The sequence below is a fragment of the Desmodus rotundus genome, chromosome 6, assembly GCF_022682495.2.
Source record: "Desmodus rotundus isolate HL8 chromosome 6, HLdesRot8A.1, whole genome shotgun sequence".
Taxonomy (NCBI): Eukaryota; Metazoa; Chordata; class Mammalia; order Chiroptera; family Phyllostomidae; genus Desmodus; species Desmodus rotundus.
In genome coordinates this window covers 121,221,949-121,239,080 of record NC_071392.1, presented here as the reverse complement: position 1 = coordinate 121,239,080, position 17,132 = coordinate 121,221,949, and the positions used below count along the sequence as shown (strand labels likewise).

Sequence of the window (17,132 nt, the reverse complement as noted above, 5' to 3'; positions counted from 1 at the left end):
GTTCTCCAGGGGTGCCCTTTCAGGGTCATGGTCTCCACCCACTGGTCAGTTCCAGGGTTGGGGGGCAAGGAGGGGGGTCATTAGTCAGCTGGTCCCGGGGACACCCCCTTGGTTTTGCTGCTTGTCTGGGCCTGGAGCTGAAACAAACTGAGGATGTTATCTCGAGGGAAGGGACCTTCTGTATCTGGCTGTACATTGCTCCTCCAGTTTGTCCAGCTGTCTGTCTCAGTCTCGCTGTTCCATTTGCCAAGGAATTCTCCTAGCTCCCTACTATCCTGTCTCAGTTTATATTTAATTTCTTGAGGAAATGCCACTCTGTTTTATCCTGATATTCTTAAGATTCACTCTTAACATGCAGTTTCCAACAGGCTGGACACAGCACACACCTCCACTTCCAGGTGACTTTGGAATTAACTGCAGGTGTAACTTATTCTCAGGTCAGTTCTTTTCTTATTAGACTGATAAGATTCTACTCAAAATCTTAGTGACCATTCACTACAAGACCCCAGACAATCTAATATTTGAAGTTAAAAGAGTAAAACTGCTCAAAATTTGTATTTTGGAACACCGTAGTCTGCCTCATTGTTTCAGACACTGCCATTTCTAGATTATTCCTTCTCCTCCTTCAAAATTAAAGCTCCTTTATTCAACATTTTCTTCACCACACTCTTCCGGACACAGTTCCTCCGTTAAATGATCATTTATCTCGGCTCCCTGCCTGCTTCCTCCATAATCACCTCTAACATTCCAAGATCAGCTAGAACTTGGCATTCTTACCATGCAAGGCAGGATCTGACCCAGAAATACACGAATACCCATTTTCAATTCCACCTGCTTTTTTCCAACCTCCCACATAGCGGCAAGTTTCTATATTTTCTCCAAACCAAAGTAGCCACTCAATCCAGATCTCAAGTATTTTTAATTGTCAGAACAGGTGCTCCAGTTTGAGGTTTGAAACACATGGTCACCCTTCACTTCCGAGGCAACCGCAGAAGGATTATGAGTCTCACAGCATTTCACTGCAGAAAAATGGAGACAACTTTCAGGAGGGCTGTTTCTTATTTTTTATCTCTCCATCAATGTCTATGAGACGTGTATTCCACAACAGGGTGGTTTTCAAACTTTTGAACACATCAGATCTTACCAGGAGGGCTTGCGAGAACACAGATTGCAGGGCCCTTTCTGCGGTTTCTCATATAACGTGTCTGGGAAGGAGACTGGGAATCTGCACTTCGAATAAGCTCTCAGTGCTGCTGCTGCTACTGCTGGTCCAGGGACCACACTTTGAGATCCACTGGCTGAGGCCTGCGATGGGTGGGGCTTTGGATCAGGAATACAGTGAGATTAAAACGTAAGCACACCCATGTCTCGTAAACACATGGCCTCTAAGAATGCAACTTTCACTTGCTTACTTAAAGTTATAGGGTATTTTTCCCAATAAACACCCACCTTGAAAAAGAGAACCCTAATATATATGCCTGGTTTAAGTTAGTAATAGTGCATGATGTACAGTACATTTCCATTTACTACTCTTTATTTGATAGAAACCATTTTACTCTCATCCCTAGCTCATCACTAGTGAAGACTAATATAATGATATAAAAGGTTTTGCAATTTGCTGTTTTGCAACTTACATGAATCCCCAAAAGGAAAAAAAAAAAGGTAGTCAAGGAACAAAGAACCTCAACATCCAAAATAAGGAGAAATATCTGAGCAAGAGAGAGAGTCACTGGAATCAATACTAACATTACAAAGTCCTACAGCTCTTCATGACAGCTGTCTCATCAATGTGCAGTTACAAATCAATCATATATCCTAATATGTTATGTGATCATTATATCTCAAAAAAGATGAAATGTAAAAATAAATAAGTAAATTACTTTGAAACAAAATAAAACACATTATTTAGGAGAAACACACACACACACACACACATATCCTAAAGAAACTGGGAAGGAAGAACAAAGGCACTAGTAATCCACACTCCCAGTACCAAAATATTCTTTACAAAAACCCCCAACAGTATAATAGACACATGCGGAACATTTGTTGTGAGCCAATCAACGCAATATGAATATTTAATGGGTTTTCTCCTTTATTACTTATAATAATTTAAGATGTAGACACTATTATTACTCCCATTTTACAGATAAATAGCCTAAGGCTCACATTAAATAACTTGCCCGGGGACACACTCCTAAGCTGGTAAGGGAAGCACTGGAGACCAGGCGCACGCTCCTATGCCAGCGCTGCTCAACATGGTTGCATTACTGCCCTTCTAAACAACTTTTTAAACGTTTATTTTCATAATCATCTCCATGAAATTTTAATATCACAGATACCCTCAATATCTATTTATATGCTCTATGTATATCTGTGCTTTATACACAATAAAAGCAAAGACCGCTTTTTATCCCTCAAGGACCGTTTGCCATTTTGCGGAGATGGTTTGGCCCCCTCTGACAGTGCCTGCTCTGCACCTGCGCTGTCCAGGTGCGCTCCCTCAGCCACATGTGCCTGTGAGCTCTTGAAACACGGCCAGCTCCATTGACATGTGCTGTAAGATTCAGAGTGAAAATGAAAACAAGCATATAACATTGCTCATTGATACATTTTTTTGTTGTTTTAGAGAAGGGAAGGGAGGGAGAATGAAAGCGAAAGAAACATCCATATGAAAATGAAAAAGAAGGACCGGTTGCCTTCCACATGCGCCCCCACCAGGGACCAAGCCCACAACCCAGACCTGTGCCCCCACTGGGAATCGAAGGGGTGACCTTTTGGTTCACAGGACAACACCCAACCAACTGAGCCTCACTGGCTGGGACACTCATTGATCATTTCTGATACTGATTTTTGAAATCTACATAATGAATTAAATAAACTGTATTATTAAAAATTAGTTCCATCTGTTTTTTATTTGTCTTAATGTGGCTAGTAGAAAATTTTAAATTTCCTATGTGGTTCATATTATATTTCTATTGGGAATGCAGCCCTAAACCTTTTCATAGGGAAATAGGTTTCCCATTAATAGGGACATCTTCTCCACAGAGCAAACTTGGTCAGGAAATTCTTTAGAAAGTTTTGGGGTTTTCCATATATGCAGCTACCATCTGGTTTGAATATCTAAGCCAGAGGTGTCAAACTCATTCTCACCAGGGGCCACATCAGCCTCAGGTGGCCTTCAGAGGGCCGAGTGTAATTTTAGGACTGTATAAACGTAACTACTCCTTAACAGTTAAACGAGAGCTTGGCTCTGCTGCCTGGCAGAAACAAGGTGCCGGGTTGGATAAAAATGGTGGAGGGCTGGATTCGGCCCACGGGCCTGGTGTTTGCCACCTGTGATCTAAGGGGCACAACGCAATCTAGTTGCTTCTCTAAGCGTCGGTTTTCAAATCCCTGCCTGGAGCCCTCGTGCTGCCACCCCCTGAGCTACGTATGCGTTAGCCGGCCGAGGTATGTGAGGTATGTTACCAGACTGTCCCTCCTCCCCGCACATTTATCTATTAAAGTCCTAACCCCTGTACCTCAAAATATGATCATATTTGGAGACAGTCTTTACAGAGGTGATTGAGTTAAAAAGAAGTCAAAAGGGTGGACCCTAACCAATTATGACTGGAATCCTTATAAAGTGGAAGTTTGGACACAGACATACAGAAGGAAGTGGCGACAATACAGGGAGATGCCAGCTACCTACAAGCCAAGGACAGCAGCCTGGGACAGATTTTTCTGTCAGGGCCCTCGGAAGGAACTAACTCTGCCAACACCTTCATCTCAGACGTCTAGCCTCCAAAATTGTGAGAAAATACCTTTCTGTTAAGTTCCTCAGTCTTAGTACTTTATCATGGCAGCCCTAGCCAAGCTATAACCCTAAACCCTAAGGCTAAGGTCAAGGATCAGGGCACAGACCCACAGTGCATTCCTTAGTACCACCGTCAGACAGTCTTTTGGCCAAGGGTGACCGCCATCCTGCCTCCAAAGTGACCCTATGTTCTTACGCTATTAGAAGAGAGAGCACGTAAATCAAGATGCGCACTTCTAAACTCCTGAATATGACAGAGTCAACAAGGAAAAATAACAAGTGACGTTCCACAGGAATTAATCCAAGCCTGGCATCAGGAAACAGCCGAGCCAAAAACAGCAAATGTATACGTTAGGGGAAAAAACAGCTACCTAAGGGGAAAAATTTCTACAGGTCACTGAAAATCAGATGTGATGCCCACCCGGTGTCAGCAATGCAGCCCTGACTATAAATACACACACACGGAGACACGCACGCAATGAAGGCAACCCTGGGTGCGAGCGTGTTAGATTAGGATCTGTAAAGCAAAACTTCTACGTGCATCACCAGCATTGATGATAATTTTCTTCCAGGGGTATGTCTAGTCTGAAATCACCTCAAATAAAGGGACGAAGGGGAGGTAAGGAGACCCAGGAGTGAAAAACAGTGAAGAAAAGCACCATTAAGATAACTGCCTTTCATGGACAGGTGTAAAATCCCTTTAAATACAATACAGGGAAAAGTCGGACGTGTGTTTCCTCAAATACCACATAGCTTACTTCAGGCACTGTACTAGGGATTCATGTGCCTGTATTCAAATGTATTTAACGTCTGAATACTGGATAGGTAGATGGAAAAATACTGCAGGACAGGAAGCAAGGTAGATTCTAAAAAAGTACCAGCTGGAGTTGGCACTTAGCAGTTTGCCAGTAGCCTTAGCAAGAGAAATTCCAAAGCAAAGACTAAGGCAGAATAAGGCTTTGGAACAGTGAACAGGAGGGTGGGATGCAAGGAAAGGGAGGTGGTGGAGAGAAGGGGATGAGGGACAGGGCAGGAGGAAACAGCCACTGGTAACACTCATGCAGGAGGAAAGAGGATTAGAGGGCGTTGTACTGGATTGTATGTGGGGATTTTTATGACTAAGAAAATATTGATACCTTCTTAGAAGAACTTCAACAGAGGAGAAGCTTTCATAGACACTTTCAAAGGGTAATAATAATGAAGCCAAAATCCAGAAAATACAGGAAGCATGGGGCCCTATGTGAACCTACTGTGAGCCAGAACATAAGGAAGGTGTGTTGCTTTCCCAGGGACAGGAGGAAAGGTGGGAGAATGTAGGTGACCCGGTACATCAAACTACAAGTCGGGAAGGGAGGAAGTCATAATATTGTCCCAGTGACTTCCATTCCCTCAGTACGGAGGGAGTAACGTAGGAGGAAGTTTTATCATAAATACTATTTTTAAGTGATATGTCTTTTATTTGATATTTTTCTCATTTTGTCAATAAAGCTCATATATCGTATTTCTTTTTGTGAATCATTACCGTGGTAAAGAGAACATTTTCATAACCATCAGTCATTTGTTCTGCCACTCCCAACAGTGACAAAATTTCTTTAGGGGCAATTTTCATTGCATTATCTGGGTACATGTGTGGGCCTCTTTTTCAGAAAACAGATGCCACTGGTAACATTCAAGATATCAGATGCCAGTACATTAAGCATTATAATCTTCAACCAATATTGAGTCACCATGGAGTACGCACTCAACCTCAAGCCGTACTTAGACCTTACAGGAAATCGGTGCTGTGACAGCAGTCAGCTCTGTGTTGACAACAAACATCTCCCTGTGGGGAAACCCTAGCTAAGAAGGCCGTGGGGTCCTTGGACTGTGGGAGATTTCAGATGGAATGGGAGGATGTAGAGCAGAGTCTTTCCACCAGCACCGCATGCAGTGGGTCGTGAAGGGCTCTTGGGAGCATGAGTGCTCTCCAGGTCTGCCTTAAGCCTGTACTCTCCCCTGTGTGAACCTACTGTGAGCCAGACACACACCAGACTCTTATTTCACTGCACAAACATTCCCTGAGCACCTACTGAGGGCCAGACCTACGCCCTGCCCTAGCGAAAGAAGATAAACAATACTAAAGCTACAGTCCTCTAGCAGCCCTGGTGCAGTTGTGACACAGACAAGGCCTGTCCCCCTCCATGTATGCACCCTCCTGCACTGCATCCAGATACTACTTTGAATTCCAAGCCATTGTGTCTTGCTTGGAGGCAGGTGACTTCCTCTACACCTTCCTTCATATCCTTCACCTTCCAAGATCAAAGATATCCACAAGAAGCCATGGTACCAGTCTTAATGGGATTCCAACAAAAGACATTTGGAACTATGTTGGGAAGAGAAAAAGGTGGAGAAGCATATGTCATAAGTCATGCTAGATACAAGAGTGTCACTTATTGGGCAATGAAAAAGAATGACCTTTGTTTTAACACCATCCCCGAATACCGTTCAACGCCCATGTCATTCGCTGACTGATGCAGACCATTTGCAGACTACAGGGTATACCAGCCTCGGTGCCTCAAAGCCGCATGAAGTTTTCCAATGTCCCCACTTCCTGCAGAGTGTAGACCAAGAAGACGTTTGTATGTACACTGTAAAAACAGCTATTTTGGAAGACACTAGCCAAAAGGGATGAGTTTGTAGGAATTTAAGCCTCACTTGTATGAATCCTAAAATTAAGAAGATCCTTTGGAAAAGTCAATGAATTACTTTCAACTTATAATCACTTAAATTCTATTAAAAGTCTTTTGTTACCAAAAGGATCCTGTTTGGGCCACAGTAGCCTGGAAAGGGCCCTGAATTTAACCGTAAGAGCTAGTTTTATATTCTGAGTCTGGCTCTAACTAGTTGCGAGTCCTTGGGCAAGTGAGTCACTAGCCTCAGTTTGTTCCCATGGAAAATGGGCATAATACACTCGATCTTTTCCTACCACTCGCATGGTCTCAGTAAGAGCTTGGGGATGAATATAAATAAATTATAGTGCTGACCAAGTATAACTGCCTGTTACAATTACAAATATCACTCTCTAATTGAACTCGAGGAAGCATTATCGTAAAACTCTATCTTACTCAAATGGAATACTGCAGGAAAAAATTATGTAGGATGCCTAGATGATTATTGCACATTAGGGCTGAAAGTCATGAAATCCTAGAACCATAAGAGACCATGTAGGGCAAAGGGAAGGGAAGGAAGCAAAAGCCTCTCTAGAATTTGTGAGCATAAAGAAATTTAATTAGGGACAAGTAAGCACTTGACAGAAGCCCTACCTGGAAGGACTGGAGCAGTGGGCTTCAGCACTGACCCTGAGGAAAGCTATTGCCTCCACCACACTCAGAAAGGTGAGAGATCAAGAAGGAACTCCTGGGGTCAAACACACACCAGCTAAACTAAAGACAAAGGAAGAGCCATCTGAGAACAGGGGGGCAGCCACTATCACCACTGGCTCTTTCTACCCATGGAAGATCACAGAAGACAACACCTCTTTCTTCAAGTCTCACTTATCTGTAGAAACAACCCAAAGAATGCACAAAGGTAGCCTCTTTCACATTTCTGCCCTTCAAACCTCATAGGAGTGCATCTCATACCAGTGGAACTTAGCTGGCAGCCTAGATGCCTCAAGGAGTCTAGTAAATATAGCTTTAGATTTCCAGTGACTGTGTTACACTGGGTTGGCCAAACCCAGTTTGTTTAGCTTTTTCAACACAATGGCTCTAGTAGCACTTAGTTGTCTTTAACTTCATTCGAAACAATTTTGTTAGATTGTATTGTGACAGCTGTCGTATCAGCGTGCATGTTTTAAAAAAACTTATCAAAATTGGCAAAGTTCTGTGCAGCCATTTTAATGTTGAAGATGGAAGAAAGATGCCACATTTTCGGCACATTACACTTTATTATTTCAAGAAAGGTAAAAATGTAACTAAAACACAGAAAAAGATAACACTTGTGCAGTGTATGGAGAAGGTGCTATGAGAGATGGAACGTGTCAAAAGTGATTTGCGAAGTTCCTTGGTACTGCTTACATTTTGGCCAAATACTTCTTTGCTGTGGGGCTGTCTTACGCATTTGAAGATGATTAGCATCACCCCTGGCCTCTACCCACTAGAAGCCAATAGTGTGCGAGAGCTGACATACTCAGAATATCCAATAAAATTATTGGTGAAAATGAAAAATTTGTCTTTTATTTTATGGAAAAAAACTAAACGGACTTTTTGGCCAACCCAATATAAACTCCCACTAAGAGGAGATGGGAATGGATGCTAAATAAGACCCAACTGTATCCAAGGCAGCACACCTGAGGATGTATCATGGTTAACATCCTTCTTTTTCCTTTTTAAATCTACTAGACCACTTGCTGACTTACTCTGTGGTGTTCCATCTCCTTTTCGAGTTCATATGGCCCCTAGTATAAAATGAATCAAATTAATTTTCCCTTACTTAATTCATAAACAAGTCCCTAAAGAAATCTGATTTTTTAACAGAAAAATAATCTCTTAATCTGCTAGATGTCAATGTTATATATTGACATCCACCATGATTAGTTCAGGTTAAAGTGTTTTCCTTGCTGATTAATCCCTTTTCCCTGAACTTGCTCATAAAAACTTCAATGCAATAAAAAGAAACAAAATGTTACACAAATATTGTGAACTAAAAGAGCCCTTGTAGTGAAAAACATATGTAAGATGCTTTGAAATTCTGTTTAAATACTAAATATTTTTATTATTTTATTATCAATATTTTTATTTTAATAATTGTAATATTAAATGTTTTTCTTATTTTATGTAATCAACTGTAATCACAATTATTTAGTTTCTTGATAAATGTATAGATTTAGTTGACATTCGTTAATACATATACCTAAGCATTTGTTCTGAATGCAATGTTTTTAATTTCCAAACATTGAAATTAACATGTAAAGATAATACACGTAAAATCAAATAACAGACCTTAAAGATATCAGAGGAGAATCAGAGAGACTTTTAAAGATTCTGGCTTTCTTTTTATGCTATTTCAGTTAATTTTCACAGAAATAGATGGCTTCCTTAGGATCACATGTATAACTGATCTCGGAAATATGTCTCATCTACGTTTCCTTCCCTGTTGACAATGGGGACACAGGGCTCTGACTTGGGGATCGGACATGGCATAGATGGGGAAAGGGAGCATTATGAAATCTGTCTGAGCAGATGGAATTTACAACATAATCTGAAAAGCCTGCAAGAACCTAATATTAGCTCCAGGAACAAGAAAACTAACGTTTTCAGCTACCAAGGATTTGTTGTTTCGGAGAGACCCATGGCGTTGGTCTATAATTCACAATCAATCCCATTCCATTTTCTGCTAGCACTCCTTGTTCATGATACCATGAAACAATTCTGATTATATATAAAAAAAGAATATTTAACTACAGGCTATTAAGTTCAACATAAAAATGCAGAATGTTCCTGTTCCATTTTAATGTCATTGTAGGTAAACATAATTTGAAACTATTTATTGATAGGTTAAACTTTCGAGGGAAGTATTTGAGATAGGCGAATACCCAGAGCCAATTACCCTAATGCACCGTAGGTGAGGCTATCAGATGGGCAAGATAACAAAGAACACCTATGAGAGGAAAATGCATTGCAGCAACAGCACTCTACTGGTTTGCTTTGCTCTGCCAGTAACAGCCTAGGCGCCACAAAGAGCTTTAACTCTTTGGTCCTTCGGAGCATTCATTACACCTGTCTCACTTCCCAGACTTCACCTTAGGGCAGCTAAGGACCAAATCAAGTGTTATTGAAACAGAAGATTAGTCAGTTTGGCTGATATTGTTCAAGCGGGTTCATTGAGCAATAATAAAAATGCTTTAGGCTAAAGAGGGTTTGTTTTGTTTTGTTTTTCACTTGAAATAAAAATAGTTTTATTAGATCAAACACAGACAAAACTAATCTATGGAGTTATAAGTCAGGATAAGCACTCCCCATGGAGGGTGGGGGCAGGTGTAGGGACTAAAAGGGAGCACTCAGGGACCCCAGGGGCTGGCAAGGCTGTCTCTTGGTCTGGTGCTGCTTCCCTGGGAGGGGTCATTTTGTGAAAAAAGGTTCAGCTGGACACAAGATTTGCATGTTTTACAATACTGAATGAATATTACATTCTGATAAAAAGCTTAAAAGAGCTTTATATGGAAAAATAATATTCTCACATTTAGGTTACAGTAATTACTGCCAATGAGAATTCACAGCATCTCTTTGGAAGTGAAAAATGGACATATCTGGGCAAATTCAAGTGGCATTTTAGAGGGTACCTGCCAGCAGCCTTCCAGTCTGAAACCCACGGGGACCACATCTGGATCTACCACCTACCAACCAGAGCTCTTTCCTCCCTATTCCCCCTAATCTTTCCAACGTGAATTCTGCTGAGTGCCCACCTCATCAAGCCTTCCCCTCTGCTCCCTCATTAATCTTGTCGGTGTCATCTTGTCATTTTGGGAACTGTCACTGCAGATTCTATGCCTAAGCTTTTGTGCAGGATGCTAAGAAATGTACACTATCCCAGCAAATTTTTTATTATCACTATTACCCGTCTTCGCTGTGTTTGGGGAGGCAGGGAGAGGTGGAGAGAGAGGAGGGAGTTACTGGTTTTAAATCCCCAGGGCATTGATGAAATCCAAACCTCTGAGTTTCCTCAGCCTTCTCACACCACTGAGCCAGTTTAGCAATTGTAAACTTGGAATGTTAGATTGTGCTTGCGAGACAGGCTGTATGATGTAAGATTACTTTTAGGATTATTTGTATGTATCCATATATTCTTACTAAATTACGTGAGTTTTATTTAACTGTTTCCTCCTTCCAGGAATCATACCTGTGTTCCTACTGTGTGTGATTTTATATTAAAGAAATTTAAATAGAAATAAAACTTTTAGATGCTTTGTAAACTGACTTTTTACATGGATTCATTTTCTCTGAAACACCTGAATTTTTTTTTTAATTTAAAAACTGGATATTTTCTTTTTAAAATATAAAATATGAAAATCGAAGCACATCTTAAAGGAAATGGAAGAAGGTCTGGATCTTCCCAGTGATAGAATAAAATAGTCATCTAACACTTACTGACCACTTTGATAAAATTCATGGGCCTTTACTGGGGAGACAGTAACTTTTAAAAACGTGTTTTATTGAGGGTTTCCCGTACATCAGGCATTACACAAAGTAATGTATATGCCTTCACTCACTTAAACTAATAGCTGTTCTATGTGGCAGAAACATTATAATTCTCACATTATGGATGAAGAAATCAAGGTTGAGATGCATGTAGTAACTCACCCACAGCAAGATCTGAATTTGGAGGGCAAGAGTGGAGAAAAAGAAAGAACACATGAGAAACCTTCTGTCCCCCCAGAGGTTGTAGAACAAAGAGACAGGGTCCTCAGATGTTAAACAGGGCAAATCGGGGGTAGGGAGGCCTTCTGTATGGTTTTTGTCCTTCCTCTGGCCCCCCACATGCTCTCCCATACGGAGCAAGGCCAAATACCAGAAATGACAGGGGCCAGGCTCACAATCTCCCAAGCTGCCTACAATGAGATGGAAAAAGTAACCCCCTCCACTGTCCATCTCACCAGAACCCTCTCCTAATGGCTACAGCCCTTTTCACCCCCTCCCACCACCAGAGCCTGATAATATACAAATGCAAAATAAAAGCAAGAATAAAGTGGCATCCTTTGATATCCCTGGTGAAACAGGTAGTCACCGCAGGTCAGTCCTTTAGTGGCTGACCCAGCTCTGGAGGGCAAGCTTTGGCCTTGCTGTTCAGACAATGAAGTGCTTCCATATGCTCCCACAGACCCTGGGGACCCCCAGACCTCTCCATGATCAGGCAAAAGAGAGGGTAATGCCTGGCCCTGGAGCAATAGGGTATTTCCAGAACCCCACTCCGGCTCCATCACCCACCTGCCGTGGTCTTTCAGGATGGGTTAGTGCCTGTGTTAAAGTTTCTGACCACCACAGTCTCACCATGACATTGGTAGGCAGCTGACAGACCACACAGGGCACTGCAAACTCTGGGTGACATCTTCCCTTCCATAGGGTGGTAAGGACAATGGGGCTGCAATTATAGTGCTCAAACCACTCCAGAAATGAGGTTGTCTCTTTACAATACTAAATAGCCCCAAGCTCATCATTTTCACATGTGCCTTTATGTTTTCTGATGGGCTATTGAGAATCTGCTTCATGAGTTCGCCCAGCCTTCCTATTAAAGACCAGAGAGCGCAGTTAGTTCCACAGTGTGTAAGTGAGATGAGATATTGGGGGGGGTTTAAAGTTATTTCCAGCACTGACTTTTCTTCTAGACAAGCAGATGTGGAGATACACCTGCGGCAGAGGGCAGGGGGTATTTTCCAAAGACAGGGTCAGAAGTCCTGCCCTGCTCAAACACAGAAAGACTAGATGGCCTCTCAAAAATCTTCTTTCCTTTCCCTTTCTTACAACCTCACTAGAAGCAGGTGAACATGCCGAAAATTTTTCATTGCATATAAGAAATTCAAAAGAATTGTATAAATGTGAGTTAAGCCAGGCTGAGCATCAGAGGAAGGATTGTCCAGGATTATGTCACTGAGGTCTTTCTACCTCTTAGGCAGCAACTGGATGACTTTCTGAAAATGCAGAGAGATAAAGTAAAATTCCTAAACCAGTGAACACTTACACAGGCCAACAAAACTGTGTTATCTATCACACTTTTCACGTTCTCTCACAACTTTTATCTCGGGGGTTTCAAAGTACGACTCCTCTGACCAGCAGCATCAGCCTCCCTCAAGACCTAATGAGAAAAGCAGATCCTCAGGCCCCACCTCGGACCTTCTGAATCAGCAAACTGGCTGTTACCAAGCCCTCCAGGCATTTCTGATGCACACCCAGGTGTTATAAGTGCTACTGTATCCTATTGACTACTCCCAACTATTAGATGTAGTAGGTAGGAAATGCAACATTCTCACAGCCTTGCATGAAAGGCAGCAAAGATTCAGAGAGGTTAACTGATTAACCTAAAGTCACACAGCTGACTGGCAAAAGAACAAACAAGTTAACCCAAGCGTTTGGACTCAACATTTAGTTCTCTTTTGTCTTCAATACAGTTACACTAAGATACAATATAATTAGCCAAATCAACTAAACGGGCTTGATTCTAGAAGGGCAAATGTAAACTGGAAGAGTAGAGGGGTGACACCTGGGGATAATACAGGCAACCTAGGAAAGCCTGGGTCCCTCTTACTCCACAAATCACCGTAGAGGCCAAGAAAGCCAAGAAACGTGCTGGATGGTTCACCATATCCCAGGGAAGTTGCCTCCTGGGTTCAGTCTGGGTTCTTTTCTATAAAAGGTCAGAGATTCTACTGCTCAGAGGGAGCTCTTCTCACCTTCAGGTGGTGTCTGACTAGTGGCCTCTCCATCACTCTCACTGCCTCACACAGACTGCATCTCTGTATCGTTGGTGTTCTTGATAACTGTCTGTCTCCTCTACCTAACCGGGATTTTGTCCTCTTTCCTCACCACCTCAGCATCTAATCCAGGGCCTGGCATGGGTAGATGAAGAAGAAATATGTGTGACAGAAATAAAAATAATAAAAGCCATCTACCTGGATGCATCAAAATACGTTTCCATAGAAGACCTGCATTTCCAACATGACAATGGATAGTTTCTCCCAAACAAGACATTCTGGAGAATTACTTAAAATGCAGTTTAAAATCATCACTGTGAATAAATCCCGAGCTTATGCTGGAATACCCTTTTTTATTCTGCGCAGTTTCTTTCTCTGGTGTGTCTGCTCTTCATTCTCTTTCTCAGCGAATCCATCATCAGATTAGCTCTCTGTTCGAGGATCTCAAGATGGGCTAGACTGTTTTGTTGCTGAACTGTGTTTTCTTTCTTTTTTCTTTTTTTGTTTTCCCCTGACACAAACAAAGCATTTAATCTGTGCTTGAACTTATTGTTTAGATTCTATTCCATTTACAAAATCACACAGTCATTAGACTGGAACAGAAGAAAAGTATCAAGCCCACGGTGAAAGGGTGCGTGTTTACGTCCTTGTGGACAGCATTCCGTAATTGGTATGAGCTTTCAAGGAAGCTGCGGCTCCGACTCCAAGTAGCATTTGCACTTCAGCTGGACAAAACAGACACACAGACCCGCTCAGCTAAGTAATTGGATTCGCTACCTGGAATATTTAAATTGTTTTCAGACACTGGAAAATGGCTTAAGAAGATTAAAGAAAAATACCCTGGAGGATAATAGGCTATAATTTACTAGGTGGAAAATGTTTTCAACAAGAAGTACGCCTCATTCTCCTATAATTCCTCCTGGTTAAAGAAATGTCTTAGTCGTTTGGACCTAAATTTCCTCAGATTCCAGAAGCTCAATTTGTGTTCTTGTCAAACCTTTTGAATGACCCCCAGGACACAAAATTGATATGGTCCTCCATCGGAGGACTCTCGTGGTTTCAGCAAGATCAAGTGTTTGAATGCAAACCAGGGGCAGGGGGGCGGAAATAAGTTGAAGTCCTAGGGTCCAGGGCTCATGTGAAACACTGCCGATAGGAGGCTGGGCTAAGCTCTGCCCCGTCTGGCAGCAGATGTAGGTAAATTGTGGGGGAACGTCTTGACAGATGTATTTCAAGCCGAAGACTCCAGCCAGTTCAGTTCTCAAAACCTAGCCTCCCCCATTTGTCTGCAGGCCCACTGAGCCCTCCTGGACCCCTCAATGCCCCTCCTGCTCTCTAGCCCTCCCGAGGTGCGTCCTCCCCAGCCCTTCTCAGGGTCCCTCACTCGGGAGCCAAGTGCTGTAGTTTGGCATCAGCGACCACCTGTCGGCTGGACCGCGGTGTCCTCTGACGCGTGCTCTCCCACGAAAGCGCTAAGAGGGTTAGCAGTCACTAAACAGTTTCGGACTTCGCTGCTGTTCCTTCTTGAAAGAGGGCAAGGAGGTAATAAGGGCGCGTCTTGTTCACACCAGCGCTTTCCAGCTAGTCCCAACTTCACACTCTCCACTTTCCAAACTCTCAGGACCCGCCACAAGGCAAAGCTTGGCACTCCTACTCTACTGACCCAAAATATTGAAGACCCTCAGGGGGCGCTTGCCAGACCCAGTAAGGATGTCAACTGCTAAGCTCCGAGAACACAGGAGCGCGCGCAAAGCCCCTGCTCCCCACCCCGGCAGTCACCAACCTGTGTCCCCGAGGCCGCCCCTGTAGGCTCACCGTGTGCCCATTGCATAACGCGCCCCTCGCCCCACCCCCACGCCGCCAGCCCCACCGCCCTGCCCAGTGCCCCCGCCAGCGCCCCGAGCCCGGTCCCCCGATACTTACATCATCCCACTTGACGAATTTGGTGCCCTTCTTGAGGCTGTCGGACACACACACGGGCTTGAGTTGCAAAGCATGCACTCCGGGCTGAGCCCCGGCCATCTGGGCTCATCGGGGCTCCGGGCGGCCCGGGAGATCGCGGCAGGGACGGGGCGCTCGGCACGGGCTGCTTTCTCTGCTCCAGAGGCTCTCGATTCTGTTCCCCCGCCGGCCTCCCCCGGCCTCCCGGCCTCCACACCTCCTCTGGCGCGGCTCAGCAAGCGGGGCACGCGGGGGCCAGTCGCCTGGCCATGCCCCGTGCGGGACGCGGGGTCGGGCGTCCGCGGTGGTGGCGGAGCCTCGGAGGGTGAGGAGAAGCCGAGCTCGGCAGCCTAGGCTTCCAGCCGCCGCCGGATACCGCTCCTCAGCCGCCGCCGCCTCCAAGCGCACCATTCAGCACATCCTCTATACACAGAGGGAGAAAGCGAGTGACACACGCTCGCCCCCCCTCCTCCCTCTTCCCTCCTCCCTCCTCCTACCCCCACCCTTCCCCGCCACCCGCGCGCGCTCCGTCCCTCCTTCCCCCGGAGGCTTCCAGCAGAACTCTGTGCGCTGGGTCAGGCTCCCGGTAGCGGGGCCGCAGCGGCACCTTTCGGCTCCTAGAACCCACTGCAGCCGTAGCCCGAGCCTCCCGCACGCACGCTGAGCAGGCTGGGTGCCGGGGCTGTAGGGGTGCCAGGGTGTCCAAGAGCCCTACTGTGCCCGAGATCTTCTTGGGAACTTGAGTGGGACCCTGGGAATGTGTTTGGATCCAAATTTGGTGGGAAAAGGAGCCTTCGGAAGCGACTAGAGAGTCAACCCACAGTTTTCCCTTCTAGCTGGCGCTCTCCAGTGCTGGCTACAAGCTCGCTTTTTGAAGACAATTATTATTTATTACTACAGAAGAGAGTAATTGAGAGGCTTGGAGTGAGAGCTCTTTGGGGAAACCTCTCTGAGCCTGAGAGTTAGCAGAGCACTGGATTTGAAACCTAGGCATGCGGTTAAGTTGCGCTTTTGAGACAGAAAGCCCATCCTCAGAGAAGCAACAGTTTTATTTCCCAGGGAAACAGAAGGCCCCATCGTGTGTGTGTGTGTGTGTGTGTGTGTGTGTGTGTGTGTGTGTGTGTGTGTGTGTGTGTGTGTGTGTGTGTGTGTGAGAGAGAGAGAGAGAGAGAGAGAGAGAGAGAGAGAGAGAGAGAAGGGAGAGAAAGAGAGAGAATTTAGAAACATGGGTCTAAGAATGTTTGTTTTCACTCATTCAACAAACATTTCTCAATTCTTTTTTTTAAACAACGGATATCCCCATTAGAATGGATAAAACTTAAAAGATTAATAATACCACTGTTTGAGAAATCTCATCCATTGCTGGAGAAAATATGAAATGGTAAATCCACTTTGGAGAACAGTTTCTTACAAAGTTGAACACTGGCTTATGATAAACCCAAGAACTTCTATTCCTAGGTGTTTGCCCAAGAGAAATGAAAATATATGTTTACATAGACTTGTGTAGCAATTTTCATTGCTTTCTTCATAACAGCCAAAACTGGAAACCGCAAACATCAACCAACAGGTGAATGAATCAATGGTGGTATGCCCAAACAATGGAACACTATTCTGCAATAAAAAGGAATGGACATGGATGAAGTGAAAGAAGCTGGGCACAATCGAACACATACTACAGGATTCCATTAGAGGAATTTAAAATAGGCTAATTAGCGTATGTTGACTGAAAGCAAGTCCATGGTTTCCTGTGGCCAGGCGAAAGCAGGGATTGACAGAGAAGGGGAACCAGGGAACTTCTGGTAGGGGTGGGTAGAAATGTTCTATATTATGTGTGTGTACTTTTTGTCAACACTCATAAAACTGTATGCCTAATTTATTGTAAGTGAAGTATATCTCAATAAAGTTGATTTTTAAAAAAGAAGCAGCAAAAACAAAGAATGAGAGAAACAT

General features: G+C 43.8%; 1 protein-coding gene across 3 annotated transcripts in view; it reads right to left on the bottom strand.

Moving 5' to 3' along the window:
* PLCB1 (phospholipase C beta 1) overlaps positions 1 to 15,656 on the bottom strand; it is a 647,197-nt gene extending 631,541 nt beyond the window's left edge. For all 3 annotated transcript variants that reach the window (XM_024559913.4, XM_053926267.2, XM_024559915.4), the window contains exon 1: positions 15,165 to 15,656. In XM_024559913.4, coding sequence (XP_024415681.1) covers positions 15,165 to 15,263 — 99 coding nt within the window. In that variant the 5' untranslated portion in view covers positions 15,264 to 15,656. The remainder of the gene's footprint in view (positions 1 to 15,164) is intronic.
* Positions 15,657 to 17,132: the final 1,476 nt, after the last annotated feature.